Source organism: Balaenoptera ricei, chromosome 9 (genome assembly GCF_028023285.1).
Source record: "Balaenoptera ricei isolate mBalRic1 chromosome 9, mBalRic1.hap2, whole genome shotgun sequence".
NCBI lineage: Eukaryota > Metazoa > Chordata > Mammalia > Artiodactyla > Balaenopteridae > Balaenoptera > Balaenoptera ricei.
In genome coordinates, this window is record NC_082647.1 from 69,231,726 (window position 1) to 69,257,490 (window position 25,765).

Genomic DNA, 25,765 nt, shown 5'->3' on the forward strand with positions numbered 1-25,765 from the left:
ATTAACAAGGTTGAAGGTGAAGAAAAAAGTGTCCTGGGGCTTCCCTGGTGGCGCAGTGGTTGGGAGTCTGCCTGCCAATGCAGGGGACATGGGTTCGTGCCCTGGTCTGGGAAGATCCTACATGCCGCGGAGCAACTAGGCCCGTGAACCGCAATTACTGAGCCTGCGCGTCTGGAGCCTGTGCTCCGCAACAAGAGAGGCCGCGACAGTGAGAGGCCTGCGCACCGCGATGAAGAGTGGCCCCCGCTTGCCACAACTAGAGAAAGCCCTCACACAGAAACGAAGACCCAACACAGCCATAAATAAATAAATAAAATAAATTAAAAAAAAAAAAAAAAGTGTCCTGATTAACACACACAGGCCTTGGGAATACTACCTATCTGGGAATCACTTCTACTTTCAAAGGCCTGAAAATTCCTAGCTTGAAAATGTCTGCATTTCTAAAAAATAATAATAATAATTTATAATCATAGTGAGAGTAACTAAGAGAGAAAAGAAAATGGATTAATTTGAGTTGACTAAAAGAAAACTAAACTTCAGCATAAAAATATCTTTTATCAATTTTGAATTCTTTATTTCCATTATTAAGCTCATTCCTAGACCACTCCTATAAATTCATATATATTCAAGCATATATACATGTTTATACATGACTCATGGGGAAACCAATAAACTGTCCTAACACATTAAAAATCTACTTACAGATTTGTGGAAGCTCTCTTTTCTTTGCTGTTCTTGAAGGCTGTAACCTATAGATTGAAGGGTTTTAGGATGTAGAATATGGGTATTCAGAGTTTTTAATGCTATAAAATTAGCAATTTCAAGCCAACAGAGGTTTCCCTGCTTTAATACGATTCTAAATATGCAACGCCCAGCAAGAACTCTTGGTAAGGGAGAAGAATAGGGACTAATATCTGTTATGGGTTCAAGTATTTGCTCTAGCTCTGTGTTAAATTAAGAAGTAAAAAAAGATGAATGAAGCAAAGCCAATTCCCTACTTCTGACGCTTGAGATATAATTTGTTAATTTTTTCCATCATGCAAAATTTAATCTTACTCTGCTTTTCCAGTCTGCAAAATAAATGTGCTTCAGTTTTGCATCATGAGTCCACACAGACACCTGCAGTTTCATTCTTTTTACTAGTTCCACAACTTTTCTCTGTTCAAAGGTTAGAAAACACATATTAAAAATAAGTCAACCAACTGATCAGTCTCTTTAAACCAGCAATGAATATAGGCAAAGCTCAGTGAAGGACAGTATTAACTGTTTTAGTGCTTATAACTTTGGTTACTTAAATTGTAACTTTAAATCTAAGAAATACTGGAAGAAGGAAAGAAAAAAATTCCAACTGTTTTCAGATCTTCCCCCTTTGACCCATTTCCTGCCTATCTCTGTCAGTTCCCTCCTAATGAAATACTTGTCAGATATTTACAGTCCCAATGAATAATATACACACAGTGCTTGGGCAATTTTATTTAGAGAGTCTTTTAACATGATTGTGACAACTTAAAATAGCACAGAAATACCGCACACTCCTCAATCTGCCAAAACAAACTGACCAAACATTTTAGACATATGTATCACAAATTAATCTATGGAATAAATGAATTCTGACGAATTCTGGTGATTTTCATTTCAGTGATGTCATTTTCCGTAATGTTACTCCTTAGGTTATATGGCTTTCAAAGGTAAACCTAGCCTTAGGCAAACAACTCATGTAATACATTTTTATGACAACAAATGTGTATCCAAGCACAATTTTAGCAGACAGCAAATGAAAAGTTGTCTAAACAATGCTAATAAAATCTTCATTCTTTTTACTGTTTTGAAGTTTTATCCCTTCTTCTCATACTCATTGGCTTAGATGTTACCAGTGGATGTAACATCATTCTATTTGAAATCATTGTCTTTCAACCCTAGCAATAAAGTAACTGCAGCTGACTTTAATTTTAATAGAGGATAATAAATGCGGAAAGGAAGCAAGAGTAGATAAATGTATTTACCTCACATTAGAGAAATAGTTCATATAATCATTATATAGGATAGTTATATTTCCATAGGCAGTAGTAATATATTGTGGTTGTGGACAAATGATTAAAACAAGAGAATTGTGTACAAACGTTTAGTCATTTCCAAGGGTCTGAGACAAGTTGTTTCATGCTTCTTACTCCCCAGAAAGCAATGCAGATGGAAAAAAAAATCTGAAGAAGTAAAATACAGAGAGGAAGAACAATTAAAATTGATTCAATACTTCTGTTCAATTGAGTTAGAAATACCTTTCTAGAGGAAAATGAATATACGTATTTTAAGCAATTAAATTATTCAAACTGAATCTAGCAGTTGTTCACTGATAGAATTTAGCCAACCCAGCTTAAAACATGTTATGTGAAGAGTAGGAGTAAAAAATTTTGTTTCTGTGGCTTTTAAAATAAAATATCCTCACAAATCTGGGTCATTTCTAGGGATGGGGCTATGTAAATTAGACAGTGAATGAAACAGAACTGTCTTCCGGCTTTTGGATACATTTTATGTTGTTTGTATCATACTAAACAATCTCATTATTTATATAGTTTAAGAAGTCTTTGGAAAAGGAGAAATAAAAACAGTATTAAGGAATCATTTCTCTCTGAGGCAATGTGATCTACCATATTATGAACTTCACCCAACATGAATTAAATTCTAAACACTGCTAACTTAAGTACTTAGTCTTTTGATCCTATCAGGTATAAAATGGTAACTGCAAAATTCTCTTTAAAATTGAAGACATACTAAATCATAATAAGCAATCATAAGAGTTCATTGAGTTTACCCCTTTGCTTTCAAGTAACTACCACACATTCCCAATAAATCACCAAAATTTAACCAAGTAAAAGTGTTGACTTCTTATGATCCTAGCAAGAACGATAATACAGCCATCCTCAGGAAGAATTAACCGGTTGCAGAAATTTTCATTGTGTGTCATCTAAATGCCATAATGACCTAAACACACACACCTTCTGCTCTTCTTGAGGTAAAATCTAGGCACTGGTCACAGTCCTTACACCTCAGAGCTTTCCAAAGTCAACCCTTACCCTTTACCTATGCACTAAAATTAAGCTATAGGATTTCTTTTATGATCTCCATTTTATGTGTTATTAGAGTGATGATGAAAAATGCCCAAACAGCTGGGGATATGGGGAAAGCTGTGAAAGGGATTCTCCATTTTTTTTTTTTTATTGTGCAAACTTCTTCAAATGATTAAAATATGACCACTTGCCTCTCCCCAGAAAGATCACAATTACTGAAAGATCCATTAAAATGTACAAAGAGACATAGTTAAGTAATAAGATGAAGGCATGGGGAACATTCTGGGGTGATGGACTAAAGTGAAGCCAAGGCCATTAACTGAGGCCAGTCATTCATTCACAGAAAATACCCTCAACTGCCATGAATTTGCTATTAAAGCCTGGATATGAAAATAACAACAACAACAAAATCCTCTTAAACCCGGATATTTCGATTAGATGGGTAGGTTGTTCAGTTTCATATGAACCTTCTTGTTCTTTCTAGAGAACCATTATCCTTCACATTAGCTAATCTGATAGTTTTATTCAAATCCATGTGTCACTTTCAGCCTATAACATCCACAATATAAAAAAAAAATACCAAAAATAAAATCAAAAGTTATTTTGAAGCAGGAGTCAAGAATAATATTAACATTCTGGAGTTGCCTCAGAAATCAAATGCAATATATTTAAAGGCTGGTTTTGATTTTGTTTCTTTTGACTGTACCTCAAGTAAAATGACCTCATGGGATTTCTCACGGGGTTCCAAAGTAATATCAAGATAAGGGAGTATTTGTCAAAGTTAGTAGATTGTGCAGTGAATTACATTTGTATATGAATATGGGTTAATGTTGGCAGAGGGATAGCTGAGAAGACAGCTTTCAAGTAGGAGAGAGATGATAAATCTATGATATCGGGTTGAATAGTTTAATTTGGATCCATAATATTAATTGAGCAACTAATATATACTTTGTGCTGTGCAAGGCACTGGTATCTGAAAAAATATTTGGCAGCAATTTTTATTGGTTTTCAATCTAGTGTCTAGGGTCACATGGATTATTTCATTGGTTGAAGTCTAGGGAGAATGAAACCTCTACAACTGTGTGTAAAATTTTGTATGTCATAATTCTCCTCGTCCCTACTCTCCACCCACTAGACTATCCATACTTTCATCTAGGATCTCTGAAATATTAAGAACCTCTGATCTAACAAAAGTGTGAAAAAGATTATAATTCAGTACCTGCCTTTGTTGTTAATTCACCACTTCTCAACTAAATCTTTCCACTTTTGAAACTATAAATCCAGTTCTATTTCCTTAAGGACCCATCCCTAATTAAAACACAAAGATCTTATTACCTAAAATGCTTTTACCTTCTTACCAAAAAATGCAATGTTGCACAGTTTGTAGTTTTATTTTGTTTCTCTGTTTTTGGTTTTCTATTTTTTCAGGCCCCTATGTATTATCCCTCCAAATGGAGGAGAAAAGCTAATGAAGCGAAGGGGGCAGATTCACATGTAAGATTAATGCACAGTGAAACCCTTGCTTAGGCTGGGCATTGTCTTAGGTGCCTTTACTAGATTATAATGTTTTATTCTCATGGCAAACTTGCAGAATTGGTATCTAGTTTACTGGTGAGGCAGTGGGAACTCATAATTTATGTGGTTTACCAAGCAGTCAGAAAACCACTAAATATCAGAGCTTGTATGATGTTTTTTGTTTACTTAATGCCCCGCAGAAAATCAAACTACACATCCTGGGAAGTTAGTTCAGTGAATATGAACATCAATAGTGAATTCATTTTCTCTTTTTTAGTAATCACTGTACTTTTTTGCCACTAACTACTAGGTTTCTAAGACCTTTTCACAATCAATATTTTAAGCATAAAGTGGATTTTTTTTATATATAATGAAATCCAGATTGGCACAGGATAATAGAAATTAAATGAAATGAATATGTCCTTCTCAAAATATGCATGGCCCTGAAATAGACACCCAGTTTTATTAGAAAATAGTTAAATAGGAAAACACAGATTTGCTTTTATATTTTTGAATGTGTGTATATACTTATAATAGATCTAAACATACATTTCATATATAATTTTAAGCTGGAAAACTACTTAACATGGACTCAGTATGATCACTTGATTATTATAGTCATTTCATTTTAAATTTTCCCTTGTCCAATCTTTCTCTTGATTTTTGTATTAGGCTGTTCATTTTAGTTCTCCATAGCTGATCAGATTAAAAGTGTCATTTGAGATAATTGCTCATTAACATATTTCTCAATCAACTATTTGTACAATGAAGGCAGGAGAATTACTACTTAGGCCCGTGTAAGACTACATGGCAACCACAGCACTTTTTCTTTGCAATATTCTTCCCTAATCTGTAGATATGATGCTTCCAGATACGTACAAACTCAATGAACACTTATTTTATAATAGGTCTGGGCAAGTCCCATAATTTTAACAGCTGGATTCAAAATATGAAACAGAGGAAGTTCACTTTTGGTGTCAAGCCCTCCCTGTGTAACACATCATTAGTGGCCCTTGTCTTCAGGCTATTTCCTTGACTTCCCAGGGCCCTCCGCTCTGATGCCTGAACTTTGGCCTGTACAGATGCTCTCCACGTTTTCTCCGCCCCTTTCCCAAAAGTTCACCAATTGGCAGGTGGCTAATCTGAGCCATTAATCCATAATAAAATGTCAGCGGGAACTGACGTGTCATTCAGCTGCTCCTCCCCGTTAGGTCTGTGTTTTTAGAGGCCTTATTAAAAATGGAGCAAATCAGGCATCTAATCCTTTTTTTTTTTACTTTTTAAAATTGAAATAGTTAATTTACAATGTTGTATTAGTTTCAAGTGTACAGCAAAGTGATTCAGTTATACATACATATATACATATATATCTATGCTTTTTCAGATTCTTTTCCATTATAGTTATTACAATATATTGAGTATAGTTCCCTGTGCTATACAGTTGGTCCTTGTTGGTTATCTATTTTACATAGAGAAGTGTGTATATGTTAATCCCAAACTCCTAATTTATCTCTCATCCCTCCCCTGCTATCCCCTTTGGTAACCATAAGTTTGTTTTCTATGTCTGTGAGTCTATTTCTGTTTCATAAATAAGTTCATTTGTGTCATCTTTTTAGATTCCACATATAAGTGATATCATATGATATTTGTCTTTGTCTGGCTTACTTCACTTAATATGATAATCTTTAGGTCCATCCATGTTGCTGCAAATGGTATTATTTCACTCTTTTTCATGGCAGAGTAACATTGCATTATATATATATATATATCACATCTCCTTTATCTATTAACCTGTCAATGGACATTTAGGTTGCTTCCATGTCTTGGCTATTGTAAATAGTGCTTCTGTGAACACTGGGGTGCATGTATCTTTTCAAACTAGAGTTTACTCCAGATATTTGCCTGAGAGTGGGATTGCTGGATCATATGGTAACTCTATTTTCAGTTTTTTAAAGAACCTCCATACTGTTCTCTATAGTGGCTGCACGAATTTACATTCCCACCAACAGTGCAGGAGGGTTCCCTTTTCTCCACAACCTCTCCAGCATTTCTTACTTGTAGACTTTTTAACGATGGCCATTCTCACTGGTGTGAGGTGATACCTCATTCTAGTTTTGATTTGCATTCCTCTAATAATTAGCGATGTTAAGCATCTTTTCATGTGCCTGTTGGCCATCTGTATGTCTTCTTTGGAGAAGTGTCTATTTAGGCCTTCTGCCCATTTTTTGATTGGGTTGTTTGTTTTTTGATATTAAGCTATATGAGCTGTTTGTGTATTCTGGAAATTAATCCCTTGTCAGTCACATCGTTTGCAAATATTTTCTCCCACTCCATAGGCTGTCTTTTCGTTTTGTTTATGGACTCAATTTGCTGTGCAAAAACTTTTAAGTTTAATTAGGTCCCATTTGTTTATTTTTTTTGTTTGTTTCCACTACTCTAGGAAATGGATCCAAAAAAATATTGCTGTGATTTATGTCACAGACTGTTCTGCCTATCTTTTCCTCTAGGAGTTTTAAAGTATCTGGTCTTACATTTATGTCTTTAATCCATTTTGATTTTATTTTTGTATATGGTGTTAGAGACTGTTCTAATTTCATTCTTTTACATGTAGCTGTCTAATCTTCCCAGCACCACTTGTTGAAGAAACTGTCTTTTCTCCACTGTAGAGTCTTGCTTCCTTTGTTGTAAATTAATTGACCATAAGTACATGGGTTGATTTCTGGGCTTTCTATTCTGTTCCATTGATCTATATGTCTCATTCTGCCTAGTACCATACTGTTTTGATGACTGTAGCTTTGTAATATAGTCTGAAGTCAGTACAGTACTGTCTGTACCAAACCTGCATGAAGCAAGTTTATAGGTGCCATTTCTCCAACTACACTTTCTCACTTCCTCTCTCTTTGTCACATTTTGGTAATTCTCACAAATTTCAAACTTTATTATTATTATATTTGTTATGGTGACCTGTGATCTTTGATGGTACTACCATAACTCGCTGAAGGCTTAGATGATAGTTAGCATTTTTAGCAGTAAAGTATTTTTTAATTAAGGTATGTAAAAATTTTTTAGACATAATGCTATTGTACACTTAATAGACTGCGATATAGTGTAAACATAACTTATATGCAGTGGGAAACCAAAATATTTGTGTGACTCACTTTATTGTAATATTTCTTTACTATGGTGGTCTGGAACCAAATCCGCAGTATCTCCAAGGTAGGCTTGTACTCCATTGTGTACATTTTGAACCAAATTTAGACCTCCATGTTGATTTCCTAAAATTCTCCTGGAATGAATGTACCTATTTTGTATCACTAATAAATCATACCCCACCTGTAAACTGAAAAGTATATTTTTATTTAAAAATTCTTTCTCTGACATTGATAAGGTTCATAAAATATCAGTTAACTGGCTATTTAACACAAGTGTAACAACAACAACAGCAGCAATTTGTTTTAAGGGAAACACGTTAAATGTACAGAAGTTTTTACTGAATTATTTGGAGAAAAATAAAACCAATTCTTTGTTAAATATACATTTTTTACATGCAATATTATAACATGGTTTATTAACTAAGCAATACCATTAATGTCTCTCAATGTCAACAGATGTACAGTGCAGTTTTCACCAAATGGTACATAGTATTCCATCTGAAGAATAACCTATATTTATCCAATGCTGTACTGTTGAACACTTGAGTCATTTCAGAATCATGTTTTTGCTATTAGAAATGGCGCTGTGCATTTACAACAACATGGAAGGACCTAGAGACTGTCATACTGAGTGAAGCAAGCCAGACACAGAAAGACAAATATCACATGATATTGCTTATATGTGGAACCTAAAAAAAACCCGGTACAAATGAACTTATTTAAAAAACAGAAGTAGAGTTAAGGATGTAGAAAACAAACTTATGGTTACCAGGGTATAAAGGGGGGGAGGGATAAATTGGGAGACTGGGATTGACATATACACACTGCCATATATAAAATAGACAACTAATAAGAACCTGCCGTGTAACACAGGGAACTCTACTCAATACTCCGTAATGGCCTATATGGAAAAAAATCCAAAAAAAAAAAAAAAAAGAAAAAGAGTGGGTTTATGTATATGTATAACTGATTCACCCTGCTGTACACCTGAAACTAACACAATATTGTAAATCAATCACACCCCAACAAAAATTAAAAAAAAAAAAAAAAAAGAAATGGTGCCATGATGAGGTCACCCTGGGAGCAGTGTGTTTAGGGAGAAGAGGACAGGCAGGGACACAGTGGTCCTGATGACAAGGATGAAATGGAGCCCGAAGGACAAGAAAGAGCAACCAGAAAACAGAAGGTAGTACAGTGGTAGTGGAGAGCAGAAGGCAGGAGGAAGAGGGCAGCCTTCTGCTCCTGGCTCTGGTCCTTGGGGGCAGTTACTGATGAAGCTGTAGCGACAATGGAGGGGAGGTGATCTGGATGGCAGCACCCTGGGCACAGGCAGCACTGCTCTCAGCAGTTCCAGCTCTGCTCGAGGTAGTGCCTCTTCAATGGATCTGGAACCAACTGCAGTAGTGTCTCACCACAGCCAGCACCGGCTTGTGAGCTGAGCGGCAGGGCACCCGCATCTTCTGATCTCTGGGTCTCACTGATGCGTCCCTTTTGGTCCTCCAGTCCCACTTCCTTCCATTTGCTCTTCCGCCCCTTCCAATGCCTTTGAAACCAGTTCCTTGTATTAACATCTCACTGTTTGAAATACCTAGAGTGGTTTTGTTTTCCTAACTGGACCCTGTTTCAAACATTTTTTTTCTTTTCTTCTCACAACTTTTTTAAAAAAATTTTTTTATCAGACAAGTATTTGACTAATATATTTTTTGTGAAAAAAAAAAGATGAAGAAGGAGGACAAAAATAAAAATCTATTCAATCAAGTGATAGTAATATTTTATATGATAAAGAGTTTTATAATGTCAAAATGTTTGATGTGGATTAATGGTGTCAGTATAAAACAGATATAGGTATAAGGTACATGTAGCTCCTGCTATGTCATTTGAATATTAAGGCTGAAAAATGATTTCCTTGACTACTGACAGCCTTAGTGCAATATAATCCACTATTTTTTTTTTTGAGGGGTAGATGTCTTTTTTATTTATTGATTGATTTTTTAACATCTCCATTGGAGTATAATTGCTTCACAATGGTGTGCTAGCTTCTGCTTTATAACAAAGTGAATCAGCCACACATATACACACATCCCCATATCTCCTCCTTCTTGCATCTCCCTCCCACACTCCCTATCCCACCCCTCTAGGTGGTCACAAAGCACAGAGCTGATCTCCCTGTGCTATGCAGCTAATTCCCACTAGCTATCTATTTTACATTTGGTAGTGTATATAAGTCCATGCCACTCTCTCACTTCGTCCCAGCTTACCCTTCCCCCTCCCTGTGTCCTCAAGTCCATTCTCTATGTCTGCATCTCTATTCCTGTCCTGTCCCTAGGTTCTTCAGAACCATTTTTTCTTTTAGATCCATATATACGTGTTAGCATACAGTATTTGCTTTTCTCCCTCTGACTCACTTCACGCTGCATGACAGACTCTAGGTCAATCCACTTCACTACAAATAACTCAATTTCATTTCTTTTTATGGCTGAGTAATATTCCATTGTATATATGTGCCACATCTTCTTTATCCATTCATCTGTCAATGGACACTTAGGTTGCTTGCATGTCCTGGCTATCGTAAATAGTGCTGTGATGAACATTTTGGTACATGACTCTTTTTGAATTATGGTTTTCTCAGGGTATATGTCCAGTAGTGGGATTGCTGGGTCGTATGGTAATTCTATTGTTAGTTTTTTAAGGAAACTCCATACTATTCTCCATAGTGGCTGTATCAATTTACATTCCCACCAACAGTGCAAGAGTGTTCCCCTTTCTCCACACCTTCTCCAGCATTTATTGTTTCTAGATTTTTGGATTATGGCCATTCTGACTGGACTGAGGTGATACCTCATTGTAGTTTTCATTTGCATTTCTCTAATGATTAATGATGTTGAGCATCCTTTCATGTGTTTGTTGGCAATCTGTATATCTTCTTTGGAGAAATGTCTGTTTAGGTCTTCTGCCCATTTGTGGATTGGGTTGTTTGTTTTTTTGATGGTGAGCTGCATGAGCTGCTGGTAAATTTTGGAGATTAATCCGTTGTCAGTTGCTTCATTTGCAAATATTGTCTCCCATTCTGAGGGTTATCTTTTCATCTCATTTATGGTTTCCTTTGCTGTGCAAAAGCTTTTAAGTTTCATTAGGTCCCATTTGTTTATTTTTGTTTTTATTTCCATTTCTCTAGGAGCTGGGTCAAAAAGGATCTTGCTGTGATCTATGTCATAGAGCGTTCTGCCTGTTTTCCTCTGAGAGTTTTATAGTGTCTCGCCTTACATTTAGGTCTTTAATCCATTTTGAGTTTATTTTTGTGTATGGTGTTAGGGAGTGTTCTGATTGCATTCTTTTACATGTAGCTGTCTAGTTTTCCCAGCACCACTTATTGAAGAGGCTGTCTTTTCTCCACTGTATATCCTTGCCTCCTTTGTCATAGATTAGTAGACCATAGGTGCATGGGTTTATCTCTGGGCTTTCTATCCTGTTCCATTGATCTATATTTCTGTTTTTGTGCCAGTACCATACTGTCTTGATTACTGTAGCTTTGTAGTATAGTCTGAAGTCCGGGAGCCTGATTCCTCCAGCTCTATTTTTCTTTCTCAAGATTGTTTTTGCTATTCAGGGTCTGTTGTGTTTCCATTCAAATTGTGAAATTTTTTGTTCTAGTTCTGTGAAAAATGCCATTGGTAGTTTGATAGGGATTGCGTTGAATCTGTAGATTGCTTTGGGTAGTGTAGTCATTTTCACAATGTTGATTCTTCCAATCCAAGAATGTAGTATATCTCTCCATCTGTTTTTATCATCTTTAATTTCTTTCATCAGTGTCTTATAGTTTTCTGCATACAGTTCTTTTGTCTCCTTAGGTAGGTTTATACCTACGTATTTTATTCTTTTTGTTGCAGTAGAAAATGGCAGTGTTTTGTTAATTTCTGTTTCACATTTTTCATCATTAGTGTATAGGAATGCTAGAGATTTCTGTGCATTAATTTTGTATCCCGCTACTTTACCAAACTCATTGATTAGCTCTAGTAGTTTTCTGGTAGCATCTTTAGGGTTCTCTACCTATAGTATCATGTCATCTGCAAACAGTGACAGCTTTACTTCTTCTTTTCCGATTTGGATTCCTTTTATTTCTTTTTCTTCTCTGATTGCTGTGGCTAAAACTTCCAAAACTATGTTAAATAACAGTGGTGACAGTGGACAACCTTGTCTTGTTCCTGATCTTAGAGGAAATGGTTTCAGTTTTTCACCATTGAGAACGATGTTGGCTGTGGCTTTGTCACATATGGCCTTTATTTTGTTGAGGTAGGTTACCTCTATGTCTACTTTCTGGAGAGTTTTTATCATAAATGGGTGTTGAATTTTGTCGAAAGCTTTTTCTGCATCTACTGAGGTGATCATATGGTTTTTCTCTTTCAATTTCTTAATATGGTTTATCACATTGATTGATTTGCATATATTGAAGAATCCTTGCATTCCTGGGATAAATCCCACTTGATCATGGTGTATGATCCTTTTAATGTGCTGTTGTATTTTGTTTGCTAGTATTTTGTTGAGCATTTTTGCATCTATGTTCATCAGTGATACTGGCCTTTAGTTTTCCTTCTTTGTGACATCTTTGTCTGGTTTTGGTATCAGGGTGATGGTGGCCTTGTAGAATGAGTTTGGGAGTGTTCCTCCCTCTGCTATATTTTGGAAGCGTTTGAGAAGGATAGGTGTTAGCTCTTCTCTAAATGTTTGATAGACTTCTCCTGTGAAGCCATCTGGTCCAGGGCTCTTTGTTTGTTCGAAGAATTTTAATCACAGTCTCAATTTCAGTGCCTGTGATTGGTCTGTTTATATTTTCTCTTTCTTCCTGGTTCAGTCTTGGAAGGTTGTGCTTTTCTAAGAATTTGTCCATTTCTTCCCGGTTGTCCATTTTATTGGCATATAGTTGCTTCTGGTAATCTCTCATGATCCTTTGTATTTCTGCAGTGTCAGTTGTTACCTCTTTTTCATTTCTATTTCTATTGATTTGAGTCTTCTCCCTTTTTTTCTTGATGAGTCTGGCTAATAGTTTACCAGTTTTGTTTATCTTCTCAAAGAGCCAGCTTTTAGTTTTATTGATCTTTGCTATCATTTCCTTCATTTCTTTTTCATTTATTTCTGATCTGATCTTTATGATTTCTTTCCTTTTGCTAACTTTGGGGTTTTCTTTTTCTTCTTTCTCTAATTGGTGTAAGGTTAGGTTGTTTATTTGAGATGTTTCTTGTTTCTTGAGGTAGGATTGTATTGCTATAAAGTTCCCTCTTAGAACTGGTTTTGCTGTATCCCATAGGTTTTGGGTCATTGTGTTTTCATTGTCATGTTTTCTAGGTATTTTTTGATTTCCTCTTTGATTTCTTCAGTGATTTCTTGGTTATTTAGTAGTGTATTGTTTAGCCTCCATGTGTTTGTATTTTTTACAGATTTTTTTCCTGTAATTGATATCTAGTCTCATAGCGTTGTGGTCGGAAAAGGTACTTGATATGATTTCAATTTTCTTAAATTTACCAAGGCTTGATTTGTGACCTAAGACATGGTCTATCCCAGAGAATGTTTCATGAGCACTTGAGAAGAAGGTGTATTCTGTTGTTTTTGGATGGAATGTCCTATAAATATCAATTAAATCCATCTTGTTTAATGTATCATTTAAAGCTGTGTTTCCTTACTTATTTTCATTTTGGATGATCTGTCCATTGGTGAAAGTGGGGTGTTAAAGTCCCCTACTATGAGTGTGTTACTGTCGATTTCCCCTTTTACAGCTGTTAGCATTTGCCTTATGTATTGAGGTGCCCCTATGTTGGGTGCATAAATACGTACAATTGTTATATCTTCTTCTTGGATTGATCCCTTGATCATTATGTAGTGTCCTTCTTTGTCCCTTATAATAGTCTTTATTTTACAGTCTATTTTTTCTGATATGAGAATTGCTACTCCAGCTTTCTTTTGATTTCCATTTGCATGGAATATCTTTTTCCATCACCTCACTTTCAGTCTGTATGTGTCCCTAAGTCTGAAGTAGGTCTCTTGTAGACAGCATATATACGGGTCTTGTTTTTGTATCCATTCAGCCAGTCTATGTCTTTTGTTTAGAGCATTTAATCCATTTACATTTAAGGTAATTATCGATATGTATGTTCCTATTCCCATTTTCTAAAATGTTTTGGGTTTGTTATTGTAGGTGTTTTCCTTCTCTTGTGTTTCTTGCCTAGAGAAGTTCGTCTACCATTTGTTGTAAAGCTGGTCTGGTGATGCTGAATTCTCTTAGCTTTTGCTTGTCTGTAAAGGTTTTAATTTCTCCATCGAATCTGAATGAGATCCTTGCTGGGTAATCTTGGTTGTAGGTTTTTCCCTTTCATCACTTTAAGTATATCCTGCCACTCCCTTCTGGCTTGCAGAGTTGCTACTGAATGGTCAGCTGTTAACCTTATGGGGATTCCCTTGTATGTCATTTGTTGTTTTTCCCTTGCTGCTTTTAATATTTTGTCTTTGTATTTAATTTTTGATAGTTTGATTAAGATGTGTCTTGGCATGTTTCTCCTTGGATTTAACCTGTATGGGACTCTCTGCACTTCCTGGACTTGATTGACTATTTCCTTACCCATATTAGGGAAGTTTTCAACTATAATCTCTTCAAATATTTTCTCAGTCCCTTTTTTTTTTCTCTTCTTCTTCTGGGACCCCTATAATCTGAATGCTGTTGCATTTAATGTTGTCCCAGATGTCTCTGAGACTGTCCTCAATTCTTTTCATTCTTCTTTCTTTACTCTGCTCTGTGGGATTTATTTCCACTATTTTATCTTCCAGGTCACTTATCCATTCTTCTGCCTCAGTTATTCTGCTATTGATCCCTTCTAGAGTATTTTTAATTTCATTTACTGTGCTGTCCATCATTGTTTGTTTGCTCTTTAGTTCTTCTAGGTCCTTGTTAAACGTTTCTTGTATTTTCTCCATTCTATTTCCAAGATTTTGGATCATCTTTACTATCATTACTCTGAATTCTTTTTCAGGTAGACTGCCTATTTCCTCTTCATTTGTTTGGTCTGGTGGGTTTTTACCTTGCTCCTTCATCTGCTGTGTGTTTCTCTGTCTTCTCATTTTGTTTAACTTACTGTGTTTGGGGTCTCCTTTTCGCAGGCTGCATGTTCGTAGTTCCCTTTGTTTTTGGTGTCTGCCCCCAGTGGCTAAGGTTGGTTCAGTGGGTTGTGTAGGCTTCCTGGTAGAGGGGACTAGTGCCTGTGTTCTGCTGGATGAAGCTGGATCTTGTCTTTCTGGTGGGCAGGACCACGTTCTGTGGTGTGTTTTGGGGTGTCTGTGACCTTAGTATGATTTTACGCAGCCTCTCTGCTAATAGGTGTGGTTGTTTTCCTGTCTTGCTAGTTGTTTGGCATAGGGTGTCCAGCACTGGAGCTTGCTGGTCGTTGAGTGGAGCTGGGTCTTAGCGTTGAGATGGAGATCTCTGGGAGGGCTTTCGTCATTTCATGTTACGTGGAGCCGGGAGGTCTCTGGTGGACCAATATCCTGAACTTGGCTCTCGTACCTCAGAGGCACAGGCCTGACACCCGGCCAGAGCACCAAGACCCTGTCAGCCACATGGTTCTTTTGGGAAGTCTGAGGTCTCCTGCCAGCGTTCAGTAGGTGTTCTGTAGGAGTTTTTCCACATGTAGATGTATTTGTGGGGAGAAAGGTGATCTCCACGTCTTACTCCTCCGACATCTTGTAGGTGTCCTCTATACTTTTGAACATTATATTTTGTTTTTTTAAACATGACTACTGTCTGCTGTACAGATAAGAATTTAAGCAGAGATGAGCACTGAATTGCTACAAAATATCTCTACTTCCCATTAATGCAAGAGAAGAAATAAACACAAACAGAACTAGAGTAGAAATTGAAGCCATATGTATTGAAGGTCCTTCCGAAATGAAAACATTAGAATATATTAGTTAACAATAAATTTTTTCCCCTAGAATTTTGTAAGAATACAATTTGACAAATTCCAACTCATAACAAATTGAGAATTATTGATTTTACTTCCAGTATATTCTATATATGACCAAAATACTGAGTAATAAGCAGACAAATGAACAAAGGGCTTAAGAGAAATAGTTCCAGAAACTACTACTATTACTTGAAGGTCCTCTGTTCTCTGCCCTTATTTCTATACCCTATTCAAGGGCAGATATAATCACAGCTATGTTTAATATGTGGTCTTTTAAAGATTCAGTAATATTCACTTCTATTTAGACTTTAAATCAAACATTATAATTTTACATTAGTTTTAAAATGTATATTTATGTTCTTAACTAAGGAAAAACGTGAAAAGAAAGTTCACATGAATGCCCATGTACTAACAGTGGCTTATTTGAAAAGAATGTGTTTTCCTCAGCCATTAAACATCTTCTGAAATTAATGTTTAAACGAGAGCATACACTAAGCATACGACAATAATGTTTTTTAAAAAAGAAAATAAACACAAAAGAAACATTAGAACAGAGTTTTAAAATAATTCAGCTGAACTCCAAAACCAGAAAAATCAGGTATTTCATTATTTTACTACTCAGTGCCAAAGGACCAATATAATTTCAGTGACAAAGAAGCACTAAGTTAATCTAGATAACAAATGCAGAATCTTTATTGCAACCATTTCTTCAGTTCCCCAGAGATGATTACCTCCTATTATGTACAATAAGTTATTCACTTCTTCAAGTCTAAATTGCTCAAGAAAGTGTTTATCCTTTTCAGCAGTACTCCTATAGAATATCCCATTGTTCACCCAGATCACCTTTGAGATATCACAATGACATTTGAAAGCCATAATATTAGTAAGAAGATTAGAGATCACTTAGAGGTCTCTAAAACCTACCTACAATTCAGAGAATATACTTGAAGACAGTTGGCATGAATTAGCTACCGTGCATACAAACCCATCTGGTGGAAACCGAATAAACCATAATTAGCATAAAGTGAAAATAGATGCTACATTTCTCAAAAACATCTGTGGATATTTCCTCTCTGAATTCAAAGTTATGAATAAAGTGTCTTTATAGATAAATTACTTTAAATATTTCCAGTATTACCAACACTTATTCTATGGGTACGACCATCCAGTAACATGGATTTTTAAATTGCCTTTGATTACTTACTACATTCTTGCCTTTCCTTATATGCAATGATACATCTTCGATTTATACTGATTTCCTGGAAATTTTCTAAATATTTTAATACATATACTCTCAATATCCAGCCTTCCTTTTTCTCAGTTTTTTCCAGGTTAGTTTTGTTGTTGTTGTTAGTTGAAGTTTGTCAAAAGGATAGGTACAAAGAAATGCCCAACTTACCACATACAGAAAAATTACAGAGACAACCAAAGTTGATGAGGCATGATTTATATCCAAAGTATGACCAGAATATGTGCCTTGTCAAAACTGAAGCCTAACTTCATATTTTTCTAATTGTCCAAGTTTTTAATGATAAGATTTTAGAAATTTTTCTTGAACTACAGGAGAGAAAACAATATGAAGACATGGAGAGAGAGTTATAATATGGTCAAATTAATAAAGGTCCAAATATCACTTGTGAGAATGAATGTTTGGGTCAATGTTGACCATTCTTTTGGGAAAAATATCTTAGGAAATATATATTTTATGGAAAGAGTCTTTTTACACTCATAATCTTCCTCTTATATACTTATCATGGAGCCTCACATTCTTTATTTTTTATGAATGTGAGAAGGAAAAAAGAATCAGGGCAATGAAAAATTTTAAGGATAGTCTGTTTTAGTTTTTATAAAGTTAAAAGTAAAACAAGAGTAGGAAAAATAACAAGGGACCCAATGAACATCACCTAGTTTGACTCTGTGCTGAGACATTTTTATGTATTAAAGTTAGCAATGGGTAAAACATTAAAAATAACCCAACTCCTTGCCCTGTGTACTATGACTTTGCTTTCTTTTTAAGTGTAAGATAGCTCAGTGAATTTAAAAATTAATTGCTATTATAATTTTTGCTTTTATATTTCTGCAAACAAGTTCTGGCTACTAGAAATAAAATTTTATTTAGTTTTCCTGAGTATGCCTAACATTGGCATAAAATTGTTTCCCTCATATCCAGTATGTTTTGAAACTGAAGATTTTTGAATGAAATGTTGCTGGATTAATCATGGTCCTTAAGTGTCCTAACAGAACTCTCAGTAATGATAAAAAACATGCTATTTCATCTAAAATTCAAAGTACCACACCTTTCTAATGCCCTTTTTCTGACTACTAAAATGTAAACCATTTACACGCTAAAACCAGAGCTTTGTTTCAACAGAAATTATCAAGAAAATTGTTCTGTTCTAATCCATCAAAATGCCATTCTCCTGGTAAATGAGTGGCAGTTCCTGCCAGATAATCCTACCACAATAGCATGTTGATTCTCAGGGTGTCCTACATAGCAATGCTCCTGGCATCTCTCTGACATAAATCAACAGCCCAGGTCTTGTCACATGAATAACAACTTTTAATACTTGATGTACAAAAATTTATATCTGGAAGAGAATATATTTATGTATGCAGAATACCATTCAAGACTGCTAATCCAGGACTTTTACCCTGCTGTTAAAAAAAGTTCCTTGTACTTGCCTTGCCTTCTATCTAGGAAACAAAACAAGTCTCTTAAAAATGAGCTCAAAAAAAAAAGAGTTCATTTTTGGGGAAAAAATGCCATGTTTACAGAAATAATAGTCATGTCTGGTTTTTAAAACAAGACAGTATATCTTGGAAAGATATGTTTTGAAAAGATCCTTTTGTATTGTTTTTGCTTGTGTCAAAGGAATGATTAGAGCCCCAGTAAATGGGAACCTCCCAGAGTAGGCTAAATAGAAGGCCAACAGCTCACATATGGCTTGCAGCTTGGGGGATTTCTCTCAATGTTCTGCCAGAGATGGGACTGCCCAAATGGTTTCTCGCGTAAGTCCTAAGTCATAAACTGCATCCTCCTAATCCAGCCATGCCAGAACTGGACCCAAGGGTATACAGAGTCTTGGCTGATGGGAAACAATGACTGCTTCCTAAGGAAGCCACAGCTGCTTTCCTGAGAGACACCCCAGATGTCTGAATTTTCCCGTACTTTCCATTTCTGACTACCTGTTCTGGCAACAGTTCCAACAAAGGGTGAGGCAGGCAGCAGGCACCCAGCTGTTTTCAATAAGCCTTGGCAATGTAGGTACTGATTACATAAACACTACAAACATTCAAAGAGCATATTTTCTAGCCTTTAAAGCTATAAAAAAGGTGTGAGCCTGTTCAAAAGCCCTACATCTCCTTTGCTCCAAATAGTGATAATGACGACACTGATGATGAGGATAAAAATAATAATGGCTTTAATTATGAAAGCAAAGATTATTAAAGGAAACATGATAACATGAACTCCTAGGAAACAGCTCAATCTATACAGAGAAAATTGTAAAGATGTGAAATTTCCACATTACGGGGTCAATGTTCCTTTATGAAACAGCAAGGTCAAAATGTGTACTTAATTCACTTGATTTCTTATTTTTCCCACAACCCAGGCACAAAACAATCAGATGTTGCATTATCCATTTGCTTTACAGCACATTTTCCTTTTCATTCACATATATTCAAAAATACTGTTTTAAACTTTTAATATATCTAAAATATCCTGTAAAGTATATTAATGAAATATTACATAAGGTCCTCTTTATATTAATATCAGGTCTAGAAACCTAGAGAAGATGTTGATTTACATTTTAATTAAGATGAATTTTCCTGGCTTAAAATTAGTAAGTATATATATATATATATATATATATCTCCACTCTTCGGATCTGAGAGTTGAAAACTGAAAGATTTAAGTAACTCACTCATGCCTATAGGTACATATACAGGTTTATTATTTTTTAATGTTTCTATATTTTACATATTAGATCAAAATATATTTGAACATTGTAAGAAGTGAGTAGGAGCTTCAGTAATCTATATTTCTAGGTGACTATTCAATTTTCTGTACAACAAAGTGATGTCCCTCTCCCAAAGAACAGAATTGAATTCAATTTTTTACCTTAAGATTCTCATTTATTTTTATCTCAATAATTCACAAAAAATGATCTTTGGCCAGGTCAATTCTCTTCAATATATCTATTATTTTTGCCGTAATTTTCTTTCTTCCAAGACCCAGTATATATTCTTTGATATGGATTTTAAATTAGACTCTTTCAAAGAACAAATGCTACTGAATAAAAGAAGCAGAGGGAATGTTTTTCAAATTGTTCTAGAAAAATAGTTTTGGACAAAGTGATCAATTGCTAATCCAAAAATTAAGCTACTGACAGGAAATCTGAATATCATTGGTAAATTAGTGAAGGCTAAGAATGATAAACCACATACACATTACAATTAACTTGGGAGATAAAGTGACCTTAGTCAAATCAGAACTCTGGAAAAGGAATAAGAAGATTAGGTTGTCCCAACTCAACACAAATTATTTTACCTCAGAGATTACTTAGAATTTCAGTTCCTGCCTCTATAAAATTGGAATAATAGTGTCTCTAATTTTCACAAGATTATGGTGAATATGGATTCAATTTTTTAAATTGTAAAGCTTTATAAAGATATAAGATAGATTACTAAAGTGTGTTAATTTTTGTGCTAAAAAGATTCAATAAATTAAAAGTGAAAACAGAGTGACAGATAAGGAGACAAAAATTATAAGTAGAATTTGGAACGTGAGATTTTATAAATGCCAGCTCTGTGTCATGGATGGTCATAGTTAAAATGATGCTTTTAAAACTGTGAATATATAATTATTGCTGGGAAAACATAATTCTCCTACAAAGTAGAGTAGGATTTTAGTGGGTAAGTACAATTATAGATTGATCATTGTTTGGAGAATTGATAGTTCCATTATGTATCTCATCCTGTAAGAACATGGGAGAGTTTGATGTTCCTGATGAGTTTTCACCACGCCAGCCTTCTGAACTGTATCTTTTAGTGTCCTAAAGTGTCCTTTTTAACTCCTTATTTATGACAGAAGTATGGAAAAAGTAATAATTTCTAATGGTCCTCTGTTTTGATCTCTCATGTTACATTAAATTTCCTTTTCATACCTAAAATTGTTAAAACAATTGTTTTTTACACAGATGCTACTGCAGGGGGATCCTGGGTAATATAATGGAAAATATTTTTCTCAAAAATTCTACAGTAAATAAATAATTCCTAGTGGTGGTGTTTCTTGAAATATATATTTTTAGAAAAATGTAAAAAGATTATTTATTTAGTGCTAGGTGTGGTGTCCATAGGAAAAAATAGCATGGCTACTAGTTCAAAGGTGAATGTATGCATAAAAAATTACATTGAATCAGTCCCCATTGGGTTGTATCCACTACATGAATATTTATCACTCTTGTTTTATGCCAGGCATTTCACTGCTGACAGAACTCACTGGTGAGCAATATAGTCCCTGAATTCATTCATAGAACTTAGACCTATAAAGTTTTTCATGAACATATCTATTAAAGGTTGATTTTATATATATATATATATATATATTTCTAAATCTTCAGGTCAAATTATCTTCACAATATTGAGGTTAAATACAAAATAAAAATGTTTTACTAAAAAGAGGTCAATCACAGAACTATGTTAAAGTCCATTCATTGAACAAGTTATTTAATGCCACTCTGCCTCAGTACCTTCACCTGAAAAATGCAGACGATCTTACAAGGGTTGTTGGAATAATTAAATTAAAATAATGTTAGTATTACATTATTACAGGGTTTCATACATGCAAGTGCTCAACAAATGTCACTAGTTTAGTTGATGCTACTGATTTGTTATTGTCACTATTGATATTAGGTCCACTTCTACAGCAGTATTTTCTAAACTTTGTTTGAAAATACATCATGGCAGTTATTCCCCCCATTATATTTAACTTTACAATTTTTTCACTTTAAATTATTATTTGTATATTCTAAGACATATAAAAAGAGATTTCTTTTCAAAGAAAGATGGGATAAAACGACTATAAATAGAAATTCTAATATTTACTTCTTTCCTTCCAGTGGATCCTCTCATCCATCACTTTCAAAAACCACAATCACAAGGATAAAGAAGTCTTCAAAATCCTAAATTTGGTGCCTTGGGAAAAACACTGGCTGAGAGCCCTAAAACCTGGTTTCTTGTGCTTTCTTTCATAAAATGGTTGAGTCATTTTATTTTCTCAGGATGTCAGTTTCTTTAGTTTCTTTTTCTGTTCAATGACAGAATAGAAATAGAAAAATCTCTAAAGCCAATTCTCTGTTCTATTATCTGAAAAGTAATCAAATTGGCCAAGACAATATCACAATGGTAGAAAATTCCCAGGATAGTTCCCCCAAATAATTAAATGTGTAATAAAAAGAACACATCAGAAATGCTTCATCTTGCCCACAATACTACCACAATAAGGTAATTGAAATAACAGAGGAAATGACAGGGAAAAAGACTTTAAAAAATCATTCTCTACACATGTGGAATATGTGAAGAGACTGGCAAAGGATGGGAAAAATGATTTCCAAATTGTCCAGTTTTAAATATCAAGATCCCTAATCGTCTCCCAGGACATAAGCTGACTTTCTGGCACTCTGTTGCCTGAAATTTAGAAACTTAAGGTTCATCTTTGAAAAAATAACTTAGTGGACATCATCAAAAAGGTACAGAGAAGTAGCCACAGCGTGATTCTTAGAAAAATTTGCAGCAGCATATACTGAAATAAAAACAAGTAATGGACAATTTTGATAGTTAGTGGTAAATAATGATGAGTTTTAAGGACAACAGAAATTTCAGAGTTAAATAACTTACCTGCTTAAGTTTAAAGTTTAAGAAATACAGTTATACTTCAATAAAGCTGGGGTAGGGGAAGAAATAAAGTTTGGTCATTAATGTATTGGCTAGGTCAAGTTATAAAATGAAATCTTCAAAACTTTTAGTTTTTATCTAGTCCATAATTCATTGTCAATTGTTTCTCTCTCCAGTGCGAGAGAAAGAAGAGAAGGGGTGGGGGAGAGGGATTATTACTTGGATCCTTAAAAACAATATTATAAAAAATCTGGGGGAAACTAACCAACATAAGATATTGAATAAAGGGATAATTATATTTTAGTACAGTATGAGTTTTCAGAAAGCATTTTTGTAGCTGTAAATGTGTTTATAATTACGCCAAAAGTATATTTTATGGATTCTGGGGAAATGTGTTAATAATTTTCATAAATAAGTAAAGGCAAGTGGAACCTCCTTGGTTAGCTTCTGAAGTTAGCACATACAACAAAAGTTGTCCAGAGTTAAAATTACCCTAGAAAATCCCTTAAATAGCCCCTATAGTATAATGGTTTGTGTACACAAACCCTTTATGGTAATTCCTTCACACACTCAAGTTTGAGAACCCTTGTGCTATACTGAAGAGAACAATCAAAGGAAAGTATGTAGATGTCTGATAATTTAAACCAATCTTGCCTTTTGGTTAAGTGACAAAACTTAGCAGGAAAAAAAAAGAAAGAAAAAAAAAGAAGGAAGGAAGGAAGGAAGGAAGGAAGTAAATGGATAATGAGCTCTGAATTGTTTCTGGTTAACTGCAAGGTTTACTTCTTTTTATTTTTAATATTGAGCCTCTGTTACTCTAGTACTACATGTTAGATGAATGTGTTTGCTTTTGTGAAGGTCAAACAAGATATTAGAGTGCATCTTGGAGTTAGCAGTAAGTTCCAAATTCTGAGAGTAGCTTAAATGCACGTATGATGTTATTCCACTTTACCTTAATATGCAGGAGAATATTTAGCTTGACTTCTTTGCCATAAAAAATTTTGTTTTGAAATGTTTTAACTGACCTCAGCTTTTGGTTTCCATTGCTATTTCTAACTGCATCTTTGACAGCAGTGATCCTTTAAGACCTATGTAGGCAGAAGTTTTATTTCAAACATTCAAGTGAATAAATCCAATTCAAATTCTGTCACAACAAATATGATGTATCAGGACTCTCTGTTATAAGTAAACTAATTTTAGATTTGAATATTATCTTTTTTTTTTTTACCTAATTATGACCTTCTGCAATAAACCAGTCCATCACAGAGTATTTAGTACAGGGATTCCCCTTGTTATAAAGCAGGAGTTAAACAGAGAAAATTACAGAAACCTGGAATGAGATGACTATCATGACCCTTGAAAATTTCACCAGGATGAATATTGACTGAAGTGCCTTATAACTGACAATTTTTCTATGCTCTTATCAGAAGAAAGCACACATATTCAGAAATGTTACTTTTCTTTTTCTTTTTTTCCCCCCTCTTTATTTTTTTCCTTTGCTGTGGTGAAGTGAGTTACAAGCTCCCACAAGACCTGAAGCCTCAACACAGCTTGGGTTGTGGACTGGATTTCTCCCACATGAGTTTGGTGGCCGGGTCAGTCGGAATGATATTAGTACATTTAATTTTCAAAACACACACAGTGGAACAGATGTGTTTTATAGGGACTGCAAAATGAAGTTCAGAAATAAGGGGGCCTGGATAATGTTCTGGTACAATATGGTTAGAGATCACTGTATGAAACTAATTCCTGCTGATAGTCATAACTTGTCTCTGTGAAAACTGGTTTATAATATTTGTGTATAGCACTATGGAGAATATCAAAGCTACCAAGATTTGAAACAGTGCAGCAGGAGCTCCAGAACTTTATGTAAATTAACCCCACAACATGGAACACATTAACTTGAGGGTTTCAGGAATTTGGAACTCAGAATGCCTGGGATGTGGGTTTAATTGAAACGTGGTATTATGACAATCAGTTTTTCTCTGGAGACAGAATTTTTTAAGGTGCATGCAAACGTATAATTGAGCATTGACATATTACATCATAGTGATACATTTTAAACAACCCGTATCTGCTTCACAATATTTATTTCACTGAAATACCACTGGATATTTAAAGATTCCTCCTTTTGAGTCCAGCCATCTGAATAAATGAACAGTACACTGAGGTGAGCCAGTCAACTCTCAGATGGGGTCAGGCCTCAAAGTCTCACACATACACAAAGCACTTCTTCTGGAAAAAATGTTTCTGGGTTTTCAACATAAATCAGGGTCAACACATAATACAATCATACTCTAGTACATTTAAAAGCTGGAAAATAGTCTAACTAGGACAGGGATGCTTCCAGCAAGCCTTCAGGCCAAATAGCAATCAGAGAATTCATGGCTTTGTGCTCAAACCCCATCTCTGTTCAAGTCCATGAAGGGGTTGCCTGTTCTCGTGGGGAAATTTTAAATGGGAGTTAGAAAACTGCACTTTCTCCATGGTTATGATTTTACAGGATTTCTTTTTCTTTTTCTTTTCCTTTTCTTTTTTCCTTTCCTTCTCATTTCTTTTCTCTTTTTTTCAACTGTAGCCACAAATGTACCAATATACTTGTGAGTAAGACTAAATTCCAGGAGCCTTGATTTTCACACCATAACAATTAACTTAAATTTTTATGGTAAAGGAATAAGTCAAATCTTCTGAGTGAAATTCTATATGAATTACTTATAAATAGTAATAAGATTAAATAAAAATATAAAATTTTCTAATTGTACAAAGTCTAACAATATAAAAAATCCTATTTGGTCAAATTGCATATTAGATTCAAAATATGCCTGATAAAATTAAGTATGTTATTGTTTAGGTTCTTTTTATATAAAACATAAAGCATAAAACTAAGAGTTACTTATTGCATGGCAGAGGTGGAAGCTCCAGGATCGACAGACTAACACAAATCTATTGAGCATGCACTATATTCCTAGATATGTACTAAAACTAAAGTGATAGAGAAATAGTATAAAACAATACTATATTTATAATACACATTATCAAAGGGGCTGGGCCTTTCAGTAAAGTGACATATTACACAGATACAGAACCCTCTTCTACTACAAGTACATTGAAATGTTACATAAATGCAACCTTTGAAAACCTAATATATACCTTATCTCAAAAGAAAGAAAGGGAATGCTAGATGCTGGGGAAA

General features: G+C 34.8%; 1 protein-coding gene across 1 annotated transcript in view; it reads right to left on the minus strand.

Moving 5' to 3' along the window:
* Positions 1-2,126: 2,126 nt before the first annotated feature.
* Positions 2,127-25,765, minus strand: part of AGMO (alkylglycerol monooxygenase) — a 336,098-nt gene continuing 312,459 nt past the window's right edge. The window contains exon 13 of the mRNA XM_059932831.1: positions 2,127-2,201. Within this exon, the coding sequence (XP_059788814.1) occupies positions 2,127-2,201 (75 nt within the window). The remainder of the gene's footprint in view (positions 2,202-25,765) is intronic.